Consider the following 17022-nt stretch of genomic DNA (forward strand, 5'->3'; position numbering starts at 1 on the left):
ACGATGGGCAAGGGACCAACAAGATGACACCACGTTTCTCAGTTCACAGAATCTGATGCCAAACTTGGTAGCTTTATCATTATCACCTCCTTCACTAGCTATCACCAACATTCATTTAATTCACATTTCACACACTCAAATCCTATCTCGTATCAAAGGAACAAAACAACCACCCAACTAACCCTAATTCAACTTTTCCGATCTGATCACTTCGAGGTGCTTTCTTTCACTCTTTGATCATCTCGCTTTCCCCTTTTCCTCAACCAAAGTTTTCGATCTTTCATTTATTTATTTATTCTCTGAAAATCTATCGAAATAGAATTGCCTACCCCCAATTTTTGTCCTTTAGTGGAAAATCTGAGAATTGCTCAAGTTTTTCGCTTTGATTGATTTTCCAGCTACTCGATCTATTGTATTTGGTGAGGTTCAGACGATTTATGTATATTTGTTTTATTTTGTTTTGTTGGATTTTTTTTTTAAAAAAAGATTGTTTTCCCTTTGAAAAGTATTTATATGACTATTAGGTGTGGTGAGGGAGTGATAGGTAGATATTGTTTAGAATTTTTACCTTTCCTGAGGTGGGAAGGGGGGAGGGAGGATTTTTAATTATATGCAAAAATTGTAGGAAAGTAGAAGGAGGAAGAATTTTGATTGGTCTTAGCCTCTTAGGTTTTGGTGATTGCCCTATTTTGTGTTTTTGTTTTTTTAATTTGCTTTTGTAGGGAAGTTTAACTAGTTGGCTATTAATTTCTGATTCCCTTATGTTTTTCTGAGAGAATAAAAAAAAGGAAATTAAAGTGAAATATTTTTATCTTGGAATTTTTTAAATTTTTTTGGTACTTCTGACTTTGTATTAGCTCATTATCATTACATAAAAAAAAGCTTATTATCATTAAGTTATTTAGGATTAGTTGATCAGAACTTATCTCATACCTTGTTACTGCTTGAATTTGAAAACCAACTAAATGCTTATCATGCTAATGGAATTATTAGATGGGAAGGAGGGGGGGTGGGGTTTGTGTTTGGAGTGGCTAATGGAGGGTAGTTATTTGATATTGACCTTGCAAGTATTATCAGAATTTTGTGTATGCCTTTTTCCATTTTCCATTTTAATAACATTGCTTTGGAACATACTACTATTTGGGCTCAACCCAATGGATGTAGTTTAGTTGGCAACACACGCTAAGTTTGTGGGAAAAAACCTGGGTTTGATCCGTGCAGAATACACTCTTGGGGAGGGGTAAAGAACTTTAAGTGTGACTAAATCTTGACTAAGGATTAGTCTCATAGCTGGTCCAAAGGATCGAAGCTTGAGGGGATACCTTGGAGTACCACTGGGGAGCCTAAGGCCCTAATTATGGTGGTACCAAATAAACAAAAATACTATTTTGGCTCTGTAATTATGAACTTAGTGCATAAATAACTTGTAGTGAACTGCTTCTTGTGTGACTGATAATTGATTTTGTATGGTTTTTATTCAACAACACTGTCTCTTACTTTCTAATCCTGCATGTTTCAGTAAAAATTCCAAATGAGTCGGGCACAGGATGCAAACCAATCATTCTTCCCTTTTGGAAATCCTTTTAGGATGATATCACCTAAAAGCCCTAAAATTTCTTCACAGCTGTTGTTAATTCTACATGCTTTTGAAGCAACTTTGGAAGAGAGGCTGAAAAAGCTTATTCCCAAGAGCAAGGATGAGATCCTCAGCTTGTCTTGGATGACTTTGGCTATGCAGTCACTTTGTGAGAGCCATAATGACATTAAAACCATCATAACAGAGCTTGAGCTTCCTGTACATGATTGGGATGAGAAATGGATAGACGTGTACTTGGACATTAGTGTGAAGTTGCTAGATATATGCATTGCATTTAGCTCTGAATTATCACGCCTGAACCAGGGTCATCTTTTACTTCAGTGTGCATTGCACAATTTAGGTTCTTCCTCTTCAGAGCAGTATGTTCGGGCATGTTCTTCACTTGATGGTTGGAAACAGCATATTGGTTCTGGAAACCCTAGGATTGAGAAATGTGGCAGCATTTTGGATGATCTTCTGCGGTCACTTGATCTTCCAAAGGTTAAAAAGTCCGCTAAAGGAAAGGTTTTGATGCAAGCTATGTATGGAGTAAAGGTGCAGACAGTATTTGTATGCAGTGTGTTTGCTGCGGCTTTTTCGGGCTCTACAAAGAATATGTCAGATTTGAATGTGGCTGATGTATATTCTTGGGCTCCAACCTTTAAAAGTTTGCAAGATCTTGTAAATGAGGAAATTAGAGTAAGATTTTCAAGTGGGAGATTTACTATATTGAATGAGTTGGAAGTAGTTGATTCCTCTGTGAAGGAATTATATCCTATTATCCAGGGCATTGCAGATACCATTGAGACAGAATCACTTGCGAAGATTGTTGGGGAATTAAGCAGAGCAACAGAGAAGCTTTCACAAGGACTAGATCTTCTTACAAAGGAAGTCGATAGCTTTTTCCAAGTGGTCTTGACCGGTCGTGATACCTTGCTATCTAGTCTGAGGTCAGGTGCAACTTTCATTGACAGCATTCAGGCGGGTAACAGAGATGCACAAATAGTCAATTGAATGTGTTGCAGCCTAACTGTGGTAGATACTGATGGATCTAGGTATTGGGTTTCATGTTTTATGGTTGATGGTTTTCAATCATGTTTGGCTTATTGTATTCAAGTTAGAATGAGTAATAGGTTATATGATTATATTATTATGGTTCTGAAATGTATATTTCTGATGTTCTGTTTCTGTGTAATGTTATATGATAAAATATATATAAGAAAGTTGCTTGTGCTCACAGAAGTTTGTAATTTGCAACCCTGTCATTCTTTCTATTCATTATGTCCTGAAATCTCTGCACCTTTTCCATTTTTGTGATTGAATCATGAAACATAAAATGTGGTTGCGGTTATTCTTTTGGAGGGGTGGGGAAGGGGTGTGAAATTTCTGCCATTGGTTGTTGATTCTTAACTTGTCTTTTCGTCTGGATTGGGAAGGATTTTTGCCCTGAAACTTGATTAACAGATTATATAAGGGCAATTGACAGCTTTATTTTTTATTCCATGGAGTATAATCTGTAGCATTTTAGTATACTATCAAATACATATGAAGAAGTATTCATCTATGATGCTTTGTCTCTCTGTTCTTGAGCACAGATTTACCAGTTGGTGGAGCTACATCTAAATTGTTGTCTCATTCTATTTCCTGTTTTCTGAAGTATATACAAGAAAAAGTGAGAACAGAAAGCAATAAAGTAGGTTTTTTATTGACAGTTGGTGAGCTACATCTAAATTGCATGGTATTGTTTTTGACAAGTTTTATTTATTTATTTTTTAATATCTTTTTCTGGGTTTTATTTGTACTTGAATTTGAATCTTTTCACTTAGATTAGTAGTTTTAGATGGGGGAACTCATGTTCAATAATGTACGTGACTTATCTTGCTCAAGTATCAAATCTGTTGCAAAGCATAAATTGTGAGAAAATAAAAATACCTTATGATTTTTACACACATTGTTCACATTTATTTGCTTCTGCCTCTGCAACCTTGTTTACTCGTTTTTGCTTTTTATTTTTGTATGGAACTTTGCAAGTTTACTACTTGCATTCTCTGGGGAGTAGCATACCATGTTCCTAAAAGCTAAAAGAAGGTTTGTGATTTGTCCCATAAATTTTGAAAGATAAAATTACTTTGTACCCGAAAAACTAGAAGTCAATCAATTTAGTCTTTTATTTTACTTCAATTAAAGGATTATATTGACTGACGTTTTTATTTTCAGGGGATGAAAATTTAAAGTGATTTTAAAATTTTTATAAACTGATGTGACTCATCTCATATCTGTCATATAACGCACCAAAATATAGTTTTACTCATTTTGTGGGAGATGGTTTCTAGTGGGCTTTCCTTCCATTATTCCTCAGGTGTTGTTACGTGTACCATGCAAATTATTAGTACATCCAGCATAATTTGTGTAATTCCTATTTTGCTCTTCATATAGGTTGGGCAATTCGTAAATTGGGCTTACGGATTGGCTAATTCGTACAAGGTTATGGATTGTTCAAATCTGTAAGTGACTCAAACTATTTTTTTTTTTTGAAAATTCATATATGTAAACAAATTAATTATTAGATTAAAATTAAATGTTACAAAATATATTATCTAAATTTACATACGGATTAAATATACATTAGAAATTTTAGTGTTACATATAATAACATTAATTATTTTATAACATAATTGATCTACGAGTTCAGATTGTTAGAGCATCATATTAATAAAGCCACCAAAGTCACATGTGTGTGGATTTGGGCCGCTTATGGATTGATCAATTCATATCAACTATACGGAAGGGTAATATTGGAATAGTGCTGGTGCACAAAGTGACAGCCTATTTCTCAAAGTGTGCTGACTTCCCAAGCCCAGAGTTGCGTTATGCTGTAAAATGGGCTTTCCTTTGCTTTAGTAGTCAAAATCACAAAAATACCGAGAGGAATGGACAGACACTTGTAATTAACAGATGAGGAAATACTGACTAGTAATTAACAGGACAGACACTTGTAATTTTGTTGGTCACTGAAAGGTTGTGACGGATTCTACTTTGGATGTGTTTGTAATTTTTTAACTTGAAAATTTGTTTGGCCAAAATAAAATTGTACAATAATATTTTTTTTTCTAGTTTGTTATTTTATCTAATCGTCTTTGATTTCACCAAAAAGAAAAAAAAAATGTCTTTGTAACTAACACGCACGCTTCTCTCCTTCTGTTTTGTATCCAATATTGAATGAAACCATTTTTTCATGCGAAACCAAGATAAATGCTAATACTTTTTAACGATTTTCCTTTTTTCATTTTTTCTGTGTTTTTTTTAAACAATCACCCCATTTTTTTTTTCATGTGAAACCAAGATAAATGTTAATAAAAAGTTTATAAAGCTTAAATGAAAGAGTTCAGCACATAATATTTAAATATGACGTAGTAATGAAGGTTAAGCGTGGGATTTGTACCCACCCACTAGTCAAGACCTTGAGAGCCACCATCTAGGAAGTTCTATTTTTACTCGATTTCAAATTCAATGGTCAATTTTTGGGACCAGAAAAAAGAGAATAACAGATAAAGAACAACAAACGAAGACTTACTAGGAAAGACTAAATGTCTAAATCCAACTCCAATTGCGTTGATTCCAAGAGGACTATACATTTTGGCTCCAACTTTGACTGAATATTGTATATAGCATTGTAATATCTACGAAGCATGGAAAGGTTTACTTAAAAAAGGTTATTATTCCTTTAAGTTGACTAATTAAACATTGATGATTTGAATTTTTATTATTATTGCATAACAGTATAGGAATGATGCATTATATTTAAAGAAAAAAATGGTATTAACTGATATTTTTTTACATCAGTTATCCAGTCATAACTCATAATATATAATAAATTTATTAATTTTTAAAATAATTATATTAAAAACAATTCAAACTATAATTTATAATTAATAATAATTTAAAATATTTTATACTCACAGTACATAAACATTAAAATCATTTAAATTCCTACGTTTACGCTGTATTTCCAACTCAATACGTGTAGAAGAGTGAAAATTTCTTTTGATCTACCCCTAGTATTCCTTTGTCTTTATTTTATTTTTACACCAATTGTTAATTTGGAGTTTTGGACAATAGCATGTTCATATGGAAATGGGTAATGAAGCATTTGACGTGTAAAAATTGCTAGAGAAAGAGGATGGAAAATCTGATGATCATTTCGTACTTACTTACACATACAACTTGTAGTTGTTGGTTGGTCTAATTCCAAGACTTGACCATTTTGGTGGGTCATAGTCGTCCCCCTAGCTTGTAGTTGTAGACGCACAATTTTTTGTGTTTTTTATCCGTTCTTTAAAAAAAAAATGAGAGGAAATCTTGTGCAATTTTTATTGAGTAATTTTAATGGCAATTGCTAAACATAATTATAAAGGATCGCGTTTAAACAATTTAGTGTCTTTGTTAATGCAAATGAAAACATTTGTTTAGTAATAATTGTACAGCTTTTTTTCTTTTTATAAGTATACTAGACCTTATTATTAGAACAAAAGGAAGTTTCACCATTAAAGAGATCTCAACTAGTAAACTCAAAAAGATAAGGAGAAAGGCAAGGCCTAAGGAAATTCCACAAATATAGTAATGCTTAACACGCACAAAGAAAAAGGAGAAAGAAAGCAAAAAATGATTGTTTCATTACGAGTGCTATTATAAACTTGCAAGCAAAAGTTACGCTCGAGTTAAACTTATTGGACAATATAGGGGTGCACGAGATATTTGAAATAAAAATATATTTTAAAAAGTTTAAATTAAAAAGAAAGATATGTATACTTAAATAAAAATAATTTAACTTTCATTTCTTTAAAAAATAATTAAGAATAAAAAATATTTACCATAAAAATATAAAATAAAAATTAAGACAATAATATAATATAAAAATAAATAATTAAAAATTTATAATTTTTATTAACATATAATCCGTTACAAACTTGGAATATATATATATATATTACCAAATTTTCATCTTTAATTCTACTATTTCTTTGGTTAAAAATTGTAAGTAAAAGAAAACAAAACAATTCGATTCAAAAGGAAAACAAAGAAAATCAAACAAACTGCATCAACTTGATTTCACTTTCCCAAAACAAAAACCTATTACCAAATGTCAAAACAAAATGAGTAAAATAAAAATAAAAATGAAAAGTCCAAAATCACACTAAAAATTCAGAGATAGCATTAGCACGAGAAGAAAAAATTAATAAAAGCTCCAAAAAGTGCCTACATCTTCACGGATTCACACGAGCTTTTCTAGTTCAAAAGCCTAACTTGAATGTTCACATAAGCACGCTTATGTACGCAACAAACACGCCTAATTAATCTCCCTCTCTCGTGTGTGTTTGAATAGATGTTAAAAAAAATAATTTTAAAGTAATATAATTTAAGTTTAAATACTTTTATTATAAAATCAAATTAAAAAAAATTCGTGCAAATTTTTGAATTTAACGCAAAAGCTAAATTAAAATACTTGAGGGAAAGCCAAAACACTCAAATTAGGAGTAAGTTCACTATTTCTAATAAAAATAATTTTAGACTCAAAATTAATTTAAAACTATGAAAATATATTTATAATCAAGTCCGGACTCAATCAATTTTTCCAAGTGGAACCAAATGAGCAATTACATTCTCCTTTTTTCTCTCTTACCTAAACCAAATGACAACGACTTTTACTACTCTAACCGACACGTTCCTTGTAAATTCAGCACACCCCACTTCACCAATTTAGCTCCTTTCTCTTAAAAATCCTTGCTTTCTCTGTTGGGTCTGTTTCATTTCATCTTCTGGTTTTGGATCATTCAGCGCCACACAGACATACATGGCTCTTGAGTCAGCTCCTGCTTCAGCTGACATCAGAGGAGTTCACACTCATGGTGGAGGCTATGTTCAGTATAATATCTATGGAAACCTCTTTGAGGTCTCTAGGAAGTATGTCCCTCCTATTCGCCCTGTGGGAAGAGGAGCATATGGAATTGTTTGGTAAGGAAGAAATTTTTTCGTGGGGTTCAGTTTTTTGTTTTGGCTGAATTCATTTGTTTTATGTGTTGCTTTTTGTTATTTGTGAGGGTGTTTTGGGGATAAAGGGTTGCTCTTTTTTTTTAAAGATATGTATGTATTGCTTGCATCTGCGTGGAGAAATTTTGTATAGCCCTGACCAAATTTCATGTGATATCTAGCCAAGTTTTTCAATATAAAACTTGGCCATGTGTTACTTAGAAATATTTCAGGACCATAAACATGTAGCGGTTTCGGACCATACAATAATTTCGAATCTTTTTGGGGTGTGGAACTCTTGGCTTTGTAAGCAGGGAAGTGGTTTGTGGTGGTGGTCAAAGGACTTTTTGTTGATTTTGGATTTGAATGTTAGGGGAGGTTCAGAATCATAGGTGATTGTGTATTTCTTGAAAACTTGGAATATGTTAGTTAGGCTTAGTCCATTTGGTGGCTGCTTGTTTGTTAGCTATGATTCTAGACTCTTGTCGCAGGGTTTGGTTGAAGTACATGTTTGGCATGTATATGTTATTTATGTGAATGGGGGATTGAAGTAATTTTAAGAATTTGTATTTTTTTCTTCAATGCATTTAATACGGGATTGATGTGATTCCTGAGCGGAATGTGGGCTATTGTGCTAAGCTGATTGTGTTTCTTGAGTTTAAAATTATATTCTTTGTGATCATTGTTTGGGTTTGAGTGATTGGAATAGAGTAATTGAATGAGAATCAAGTTTTAGTCTTGTGGGTGTATTTAATCATATATTCATAACTAGTTTCATGCGCTTAGGATTATGCCTCAGATTATCTTGTTATAGAGCTTAATTTACATTTTGGCTGAAGCTACCTGACCTGAGTGTCATAGCCGGGGCTATGAGAATTTGGTGTACTTGTTGGCACTTAAACACAATCCTTAGGATTTTCAGACTCATTAAACTGAAGGTAATTTTGTATCTTGTGGATGGTTTATTAAATTTGGTGTGTTAGACAATGACTTGTCTTTTCTCATTCATATGAATTTAGAATCTGTTATCAACAATATGAGGGACAATGTTTTTTTTTTCTTCAATTTCCTTCAGTGCTGCTGTAAATGCAGAGACGCATGAAGAAGTTGCCATTAAGAAGGTTGGCAATGCATTTGACAACAGAATAGATGCCAAAAGGACCCTACGAGAAATTAAACTTCTTCGGCACATGGAACATGAAAATGTAATTTAAATAAATTTTTTACTTGCATTCTCATATCTAAACCTTGTCCCCCCCATTTGTATTGCTTATTTATTTAATTATTTATTTTTTATCTTCCTTTTTTCCTCTCAAATTTTGATATTAGGGAGTGCCATTTTCCATGTAGCAGTATGGACTTTCCTGTTTGATTTATTGTTGCCTCATATTTTGATTTCTTCTTTGTTTCTGCTTCTTATTTTTGGGTTGTATCGCACACTGCAACTATAGGCAAATTTTCCATAATTTACTAGTGATGAAGGACCTTTTAACCATAATCCTGATGTTCGTCTCAAATTAGACATTTGCTTTAGTTCTCATAAACATATCTATAATTTGGTAGAAGTACTCATTGATATACTTTTGGTTACGCTTTCTATTGTGATAAATTTAAAACTCTTGAAAATTACAACATACCAAAATATCTCTTCTGTGTATTCTGGCTTATGTTTTTAAGATATCAATATACACTGATATAATAGAACTTTTGCCTTTTATATATATTTACATTATATATGCTTTTGAGTACCATGTTTTTGGCTTACTTAGATATTTACATCCTTCATAACATTTTATATCTATTTTTTCGAAAAAAAAGTTTTCTTCTTTTGTTTTCTAATTAGTATATTGTGAAACACACATTTTTGTAAGTCAACACCTATTAAGAGTTGGTATTGGTGTTATATTTTCACCTTGTTTCATGGGAGTTTTTTTATTGGATTTTAATTTTACATTCATTATTAGAATTCAATTTGAAACAAGGCTGCTCACTTACCAATTACTTCTCTAATGCAGGTGATAGCCCTTAAAGACATTATTCGACCACCACAAAGGTATAACTTCAATGACGTGTACATTGTTTATGAGTTAATGGATACTGATCTGCATCAAATAATTCAATCCAATCAACAATTGACTGATGATCATTGTCGGGTTAGCACTATAACCATTTCTTTTTGCATATGCCTTTTATTAATGTCTACCATATTAAAAGATCTATAGGTTATTCTTCTTTTTAGTATTATTGCCAAACTGAAGTTCAAAAACATGTCTGAATTAGCTTAATCAAAATTCCCAAGAGCTTTTGGCAGTTTCCAAAATTTCTTCTTTACTTTACTGTTTGGAATCTCCTTGGGCTCTCACCTTTTTGTTTTGAATTAAAACAGTACTCAGCATACATTGGTCTATATAACCAAAGATATTTATACTGTCTTACAGTGACTGATAAGATACATTTTCCAGTATTTTCTGTATCAGTTGTTACGAGGACTCAAATATGTACACTCAGCAAATGTTCTGCACCGTGATCTAAAGCCTAGCAACTTGCTACTGAATGCCAACTGTGATCTTAAGATTGCAGACTTTGGTCTCGCTAGAACTACATCTGAGACTGATTTCATGACTGAGTATGTGGTTACTCGGTGGTACCGAGCTCCAGAGTTACTTCTTAATTGCTCAGAATATACTGCCGCCATTGATATTTGGTCTGTTGGTTGCATCCTTGGTGAAATCATAACAAGACAACCCCTATTTCTGGGGAAAGATTATGTTCATCAGCTCAGGCTGATTACGGAGGTATTAGCTAGTCAGAGATCCTGAATGATACCTTTTACATCTGGTTCCTGAATTGCAAGCATGCTTTCTTTAATTCTTCTTTTTATAGATTAGAATGTTGGATCCACTTGCAATTAAATAGAATGAGAAAGAAATTCTGTGCGGAGTATGGATCATTTAATTCAGGGCAGAGAAGGCACAGAATTCAATGGATCAAAGTTAGGGCTTTGTTGCGAGAATTAAGGGTAAAATTTAGGGAAATTTCATTAAAAAGAATTAGTCAAACTGAAGAGGCATATGGGATATGTGGGGGATTGATGGTCTGCAAGCAAAAGAATAAGGGTTAAAGAATTATCAGGCACTCAAAGAATAATACTCTCAAGGGCTGAGATTTGATTGTTATCTTAAGGATCCATAAATAAAAGTAAAGAAAGCTGTAGAAATTGAGAATCTCCCCCAGTTTCATTAGGTTTTCACACTAAAGAGAAAGAGACTCATTATCAGTTCAGCACAACATTAGTGGCTAGGGTGTTTCCCTAAAAAAAATTTCTTCACTCACTCTAAACCAAAAACTAAGAACTTAAATGCATGGGGGGAGGGTAGGTTGTGCATTTTCCCCTATAGATTGCAACTTCTTTCTCATTTTCATACTAAGTCTCCATGTTTAAAAATTGATTTAAGTTTGACAAATTTTCCTTGCTTTTAAAAAGCTCATAGGCTCACCTGATGACACTAGCCTTGGATTTCTACGAAGTGATAATGCTCGTAGATATGTGAGACAGCTTCCACAATATCCAAGGCAACAATTTGCTGCTAGATTTCCAAGTATGTCTCCTGGTGCTGTTGATTTGTTAGAGAAGATGCTTGTCTTTGATCCAAATAGGCGCATCACAGGTAAAATAACGTAGTTTTTCTTCTTTTTTTTTTGGGTACAATTTTTGTAATTTTGTTTTGTAAATTGCCCTTTTAAATGCATGTAGAGTTTGCTGACCTCTGCAAATTTCTTAAGTTTGAACAACCAAATTAATGGCGAGGTTGTTATTGGTTAAGTGGGTATACTCATTTGCTTCTAACTGTAGTTTGTATTTCATCCTGTTCAAATATGATTTACCATGATTAACTTGATATACCGTGCTCATAAAGTTGTAACTGAAATCTGAATATGAAAAGAAAATGTATTAGTTTCTGATAACATTGAATACTAAATGTTGGTTAAATGAAAACAATAACAATCAAAACCTTTTTCCACTAGATGGGGTTGGTAACATGAATCAAATTATGCCACGGTGTTTTGTCCAAGACCAATTCTTCAGAGAGGCCATTTAATTCTGTCCATATCCTAAACTAATTGCTTATCAAAAGCAAAATTGTCATCTCAATTATGTATTCTTTTTCTTAGTTTCTTTTAATTTTAAAATGTTAAAAAGTACTATATCCAGAGACTGTTTACTGCTTGTGGTATGGTTGGCCATTTGGTCAAGGTTCTATTGTTTCTTGAATGTCGACAATATATATGCAGTAATCTTTTATAGCTATTGGATTTTCTTTTTTTATATATTTTTATTAATCGTACGTTACTTATGACGCTTTGCAGTTGAAGAAGCTCTGTGTCACCCATACTTGGCTCCTCTTCATGATATTAATGAGGAACCTGCTTGCGTTAGACCTTTCAGTTTTGATTTTGAGCAACCATCTTTCACTGAAGAAGATATCAAGGAACTCATCTGGAGAGAATCTGTGTTATTCAATCCTGATCCACCTATTTATTGAGATTTGGAATTTACTATCATATGTGCATAGTGAAATACTTTTTGACTGGATTACAACACTACCGAGGAGTTGTTAGCTCTCTACAGAAGTATTTAACATATTGGATATACTGAGATTCTTTTGGTAAAAATTATTTGAAATTTAATGAGGTTGTCTTCCATTTGATTATTATTTTACATTCTTGGATAATTTTATTGTTGAGATGTACAATTGGAGTAATTAGAAGCCAAACAGCATACTTTCAGGTTTCAGCAGGAACATCCATAGGCTTTGTCTCCTTGTTGTTTGTTGGTGTATTTCTATCCTTCAGCTTACTAGGACAAACAATTTTAGTGCAGTTAACTGACTCTGTCAGTTTCTCCATCCTTTAGAATGTAGACACACAAATAGTATGAAAGGAAACTGTCTGGATCCAATTACAAGGTATTGGACTTGAGTCCCATATTGAATGTATGGGATTCTAGTGTATGTATGGTTTATAAGTTTTTGGGCTTTTCAATTACAACAACTATCTTTTGTGGTGTAGTTCTCTCTAGGTTCTTATTAGAAACTTTTTATTTGTGGGGACAGACATTATCCCATTGTATGAAATAAAATATAACAGTTTGTTAGTGTTTGAAAATGTTTTCAGAAAATACCTTGGCTTGCTCAACTATCATGATTACTCTTTGTAGCATTTTCAGTTTTGTGTCTAATTTGAATGAATAAGCAAAGAATACTCACAGCAAGACTTAACCAGCAAATATTGATTAATATTAGCTTTGAAACTTGTAGCAGCATCAAGCCACCAAGTTCCACAAACAAGGAGAGAAGAAAAGAAAAACCTTTCATTTTTTGTAATTTGAAACACCATTCATTTCTGAACTTGAGAAATGCTTTCTTGATAATCTGAGAAGTAGTATTCCTAAAACAATAATTTAACATAAACTACTACACTCCAACAAATGTCATGGTTGTAGTACATTTCTTAAGCTCCAACATATCAATGGGTAGACTATCTGCTGGGAAATCACATGCTGTAATCTTCTCTGGCCCTTGATCAGGTAACAAACCACAAGGCGGAGGAGTCACCCCGCTCGTCATCCCTTCAATATCAGTGCAGGTCCAAGGCTGCTTCTTGGCCTTGGCTGCCATTCTTAGTGTCACATTTGCAATGCAGATTCCTGTAAAGGGGTCATTGGAGATTCCTTGGAACCTAGCAGCTATGGTCACATTTTCTGCCACAACATCTCTATAGTTGATGTTTTTTATCTCAGGCAAGGCATTAGGGTCATAGTGACTATCAGCATGTGAGTTATAGTCACCAGTCATCTTAAATGCCCATTTCATAGTATGCAAGGTCATTCTCTTCACATATATGTCCTTCACATACCCTCCTCTCCCAACTGCAGTCTTGATTCTGACACCTGATTCTGTTTGGATTGCTGTGATGTCCTCAGCTCTCACATCTTGGATTCCACCTGACATCTCACTTCCCAAGGCAATGGTTGCACTGTATGGTGAAATGCATGTTAGCCTTCTTATCATTAGCTGTTTGGTGGGCCACCCAAATTTTATGCCGTACTCATCCCATCCACTCTTTACAGCCACACAGTCATCACCAGAAACTATATAGCAATCTTCAATTCTTACATTTGTGCAAGAATCTGATGAGAAAAAATACAAAGAAAGAAAAATAGGTAGAGCAAATATTAGCATTCAAACCAAGCTTTATTCTTTGGTTACATTGTATCAAATACTTGCTTGCTATACATTATTCTATATTTGAAGAATTTGAAGTTGATTATGAAATACTGGCCTGGGTTGATGCCATCAGTGTTAGGAGATGTGACAGGAGCAAAAATGGTGATGCCTTGCACAATAATATTGCTGCATAGTATTAATTTTTTTTTGTTATAATCTTAAAAGTAAAAGACAATAAGAGAGTAAAGTAACTATATCAGTGCCAAATGAGAAATGTATATCTAAGACTAAAAGGACATTTTTTTTATAAGACTTGAAGACAAGTGAAATGGGATTACCTGCTGTAAACAGGATGAACATTCCATGATGGGGAATTGAGGAGAGTTAGATTTGAGATTTGAATGTTGTCTGAGAACATCAATTCAATCAGGTATGGGCGAGTGTACTTCAACTTCTTCCTGTGAAATTGCTGCCACCAAAACTCACCCTGACCATCTATGGTGCCATTTTCACCTGTTAACAAAAGGGTCATCATTGATATAATAATAATAATAAGAGTTTACTATGTATGCACGATAGTGTAAGTTTTTATATAGTGAATCAATAAAAATATTATAACTTTTTATAAAGTTAACATATTATATTATGTTCTTTTTAATCGATAAATATTAATTGCTAATTTGTTAGCGAGAAAATTCGAATCCACAACCTATTCCTCCCTCCATTATTCCTTCACCACAAAACCAACCTTATATCTCCACTTATTATACTATGTATAGTGGTTTGTAATTGGACAATAATATAAAAAAAACTTCTGGTTTCTCAGTGCATATATTATTTATTTAAGTTATATTGTAGGTGAGTAAGTAAATTTTGGTAATTAGAACTGAAATAACCTTTGGATGCATACAACTGAAACTATTTGCCCCTTTACCTGTGACAATAACATCAGTAAGGTTTGTTCCAAATATGAGGCTTGTGAATCTTCCTGCCGGTGCGTCTCTTCCTCTACCGTATGATGGGAGGGGTTCGAGCACAGGCCACTCAGTTATATCCTAAACCATTTTATGAATTCAATAAAAAAGAGTTAGCAGTGCCAATAGCACACATGAAAGTGCCAAAAACGTGTCACACTTGGAACCATTCTCCTAGATAACACAAGACAAGTGTGTAATGGACCACTCTATGGCACTCTTAAAATTGTTGTCTGGATGTGGGAATAGACCAAAAGTGCCAGGATAAAGAGGTTGTTGTGGGGGGGGGGGGGGGGGGTTGGAATTTTGTGTATTGTTGAATTATTTAAGAATACTGCTCTCATTAACCTAATATTGCTCTCATATTCTTGGTAGAAAATGGGGAATCTTGTGACACATTCTTTGCATTTCATTGATTGGACATCTTTCCTTATTTGTAGCTCACGTGAACCCTTTAATTTTTTTTTTCGTATTAAAAAAATTGCAACGAGTTTATGATAGTTACAAATAATGGGGAAATTATGTATTGTCTATAATTCCGGTCAATTTCCACAAAATATATGGTCTAGTTTTTAAACTTATGTGAAAAAATTATTAAAATTTAATTACATGTTACGTGAAAATTGACTAAGACCATCAACATGTGGTAATTTTAGATCATACAATAATTTTTCAGTAACATAAGACTTATTACTCTTTGATGAATTGAAGAATTTTGAGAGAGAAAAAAAATCAAAGAATATTCTCTTTGATTTTCTTCCAATTAAATCTCGAAAATATTCCATCATGCAATTAAACTAATGAAATCATAGAGCATTTCTTAATGTATTTCATATCCTGTTTTGTTCTGTCATCAGACTTTGGAAACAGTTCTAGCAAAATACTGCCAAAAGGAAAGGTGCAAGAACAGGCAGATGAAGCCAAGTGATTGGTACAACAACACTTTCTTAAAAACCAGAGTCAGTAGAAAAATAAACAGGAAAAGGCTTTGGTTCTACTTTCAAAGTCTTGTGAGCACTAATACCCCTTCGAAAATTTAAAAGCTGGACAGTAATGTGAGTAGTGAAAATTGTGAAAGACTTTATTTTAATGTTCATATAAAGCAACATATGCTAACAGATGGAGGTCTCTGATCTAACATAAGTGTGGTGAAAATTTGTGGGGTAGCACATATGATGGATTTTGAACAAACTTCACAATGTTGCAAAAAGCACAAAATGAACACACACTACACTATGCCTTAAAACCTCATGTCTATGGTTTAAATTGTCATCAAAGGAGTAGAAATGAGATACCTGAGAAGCAAGGAGAACAGCATCTTTGTCAAGATAAAGTGTGAAGTGACTAGTGAGGCTGAAGCTACCAGTGAGCCATTTTCCTGCAGGAACATAGAGCTGAGAGCCACCTTCAGAAGCATACTGACTAAGGTGACTTATTGCAGACTGAAATGCCTTTGTGTTGGATGCTTTTCCATCTCCAACACCACCAAAATCTGTCAATGAAGCACTGTGAGCTCTGCAGTTTATAGCATTGTACTCTAAGGAAGTGGTCACAACTTTGGCTTTTCTGCTCTCTACTCCCTCTGAACTTAAAAGTGCAACCAAAAGGAGAGCAAAAAATGTTCTAATCACCTGCAAAAACAATACATCCATTAAAAGAAAATTTGTTAGAAAATGAAGGTGTAGGTGGCTTTATAATCTTGCTAAGGGGTTGGTTCTCTTGTAGAAGCTACAACTACAAGTATATGCACTAAAGTAGTGTATATACTAAGAACAGAATATGAGAATATTACTTAGAGTAGATAGAGTAAGAGAGGAGGAAAAGGGTCTCACGTGTATCCTCATGAGAGTTTTCCACAAGAACTCCATTCTAAGAAAAAGAACTTTGGAATTTGTTTTAGGTACGAGTGGAGAGTGAAGCTATGGCAGGTATTTATAGTGGAACTTAAGTTATGGCCACTAGGTTCATTGGTTCCTAAAACATAAAAATAGTATAAACTACACAAATTTCTTTTGTTTTTCTTGAAGCGAAAAAATACCAGCCCTGTATGTACTTAAGAGATTGCTATTTTTATGGGTAAAAATTAAGTAAGTGTATTTAGGAGGCATAACATACCAAAAGAATGATAGTTAGTGCAATTCTCTGTCCTTAATTGCAATTTGGAATAGGAGTTGTGATTGACATCATTCGTTCCACAAAATTGAGTGCATGCTTATTT

At 33.5% G+C, this 17022-nt stretch overlaps 3 protein-coding genes across 4 annotated transcripts; 2 read left to right on the top strand and 1 right to left on the bottom strand.

Moving 5' to 3' along the window:
- Nucleotides 1-30: 30 nt before the first annotated feature.
- On the top strand, nucleotides 31-2818 carry LOC100801262 (protein BPS1, chloroplastic-like). Of its 2 annotated transcripts, none has more exons than XM_006586625.4 (2): nucleotides 31-419; nucleotides 1520-2818. In XM_006586625.4, exon 2 carries the CDS (start codon nucleotides 1532-1534, stop codon nucleotides 2588-2590), a length of 1059 nt encoding a protein of 352 aa, XP_006586688.1. In that variant the 5' UTR covers nucleotides 31-419; nucleotides 1520-1531; the 3' UTR covers nucleotides 2591-2818.
- A 4341-nt stretch (nucleotides 2819-7159) lies between these two features.
- Nucleotides 7160-12292, top strand: LOC100801808 (mitogen-activated protein kinase homolog MMK2). The gene is made up of 6 exons (XM_003534498.4): nucleotides 7160-7588; nucleotides 8679-8808; nucleotides 9619-9756; nucleotides 10066-10398; nucleotides 11088-11271; nucleotides 11972-12292. Exons 1-6 carry the CDS (start codon nucleotides 7428-7430, stop codon nucleotides 12145-12147), a joined length of 1122 nt encoding a protein of 373 aa, XP_003534546.1. The 5' UTR covers nucleotides 7160-7427; the 3' UTR covers nucleotides 12148-12292.
- A 586-nt stretch (nucleotides 12293-12878) lies between these two features.
- LOC100776827 (probable polygalacturonase) lies at nucleotides 12879-16761 on the bottom strand. The gene is made up of 6 exons (XM_003533549.4): nucleotides 16637-16761; nucleotides 16100-16435; nucleotides 14765-14885; nucleotides 14169-14343; nucleotides 13946-14016; nucleotides 12879-13793 (listed from the first exon to the last, which is right to left on the bottom strand). The coding sequence occupies exons 1-6, from the start codon at nucleotides 16670-16672 to the stop codon at nucleotides 13078-13080; spliced, it is 1455 nt and encodes a 484-aa protein (XP_003533597.1). The 5' UTR covers nucleotides 16673-16761; the 3' UTR covers nucleotides 12879-13077.
- Nucleotides 16762-17022: the final 261 nt, after the last annotated feature.

Source organism: Glycine max, chromosome 9, assembly GCF_000004515.6.
Source record: "Glycine max cultivar Williams 82 chromosome 9, Glycine_max_v4.0, whole genome shotgun sequence".
NCBI classification, from domain to species: domain Eukaryota; kingdom Viridiplantae; phylum Streptophyta; class Magnoliopsida; order Fabales; family Fabaceae; genus Glycine; species Glycine max.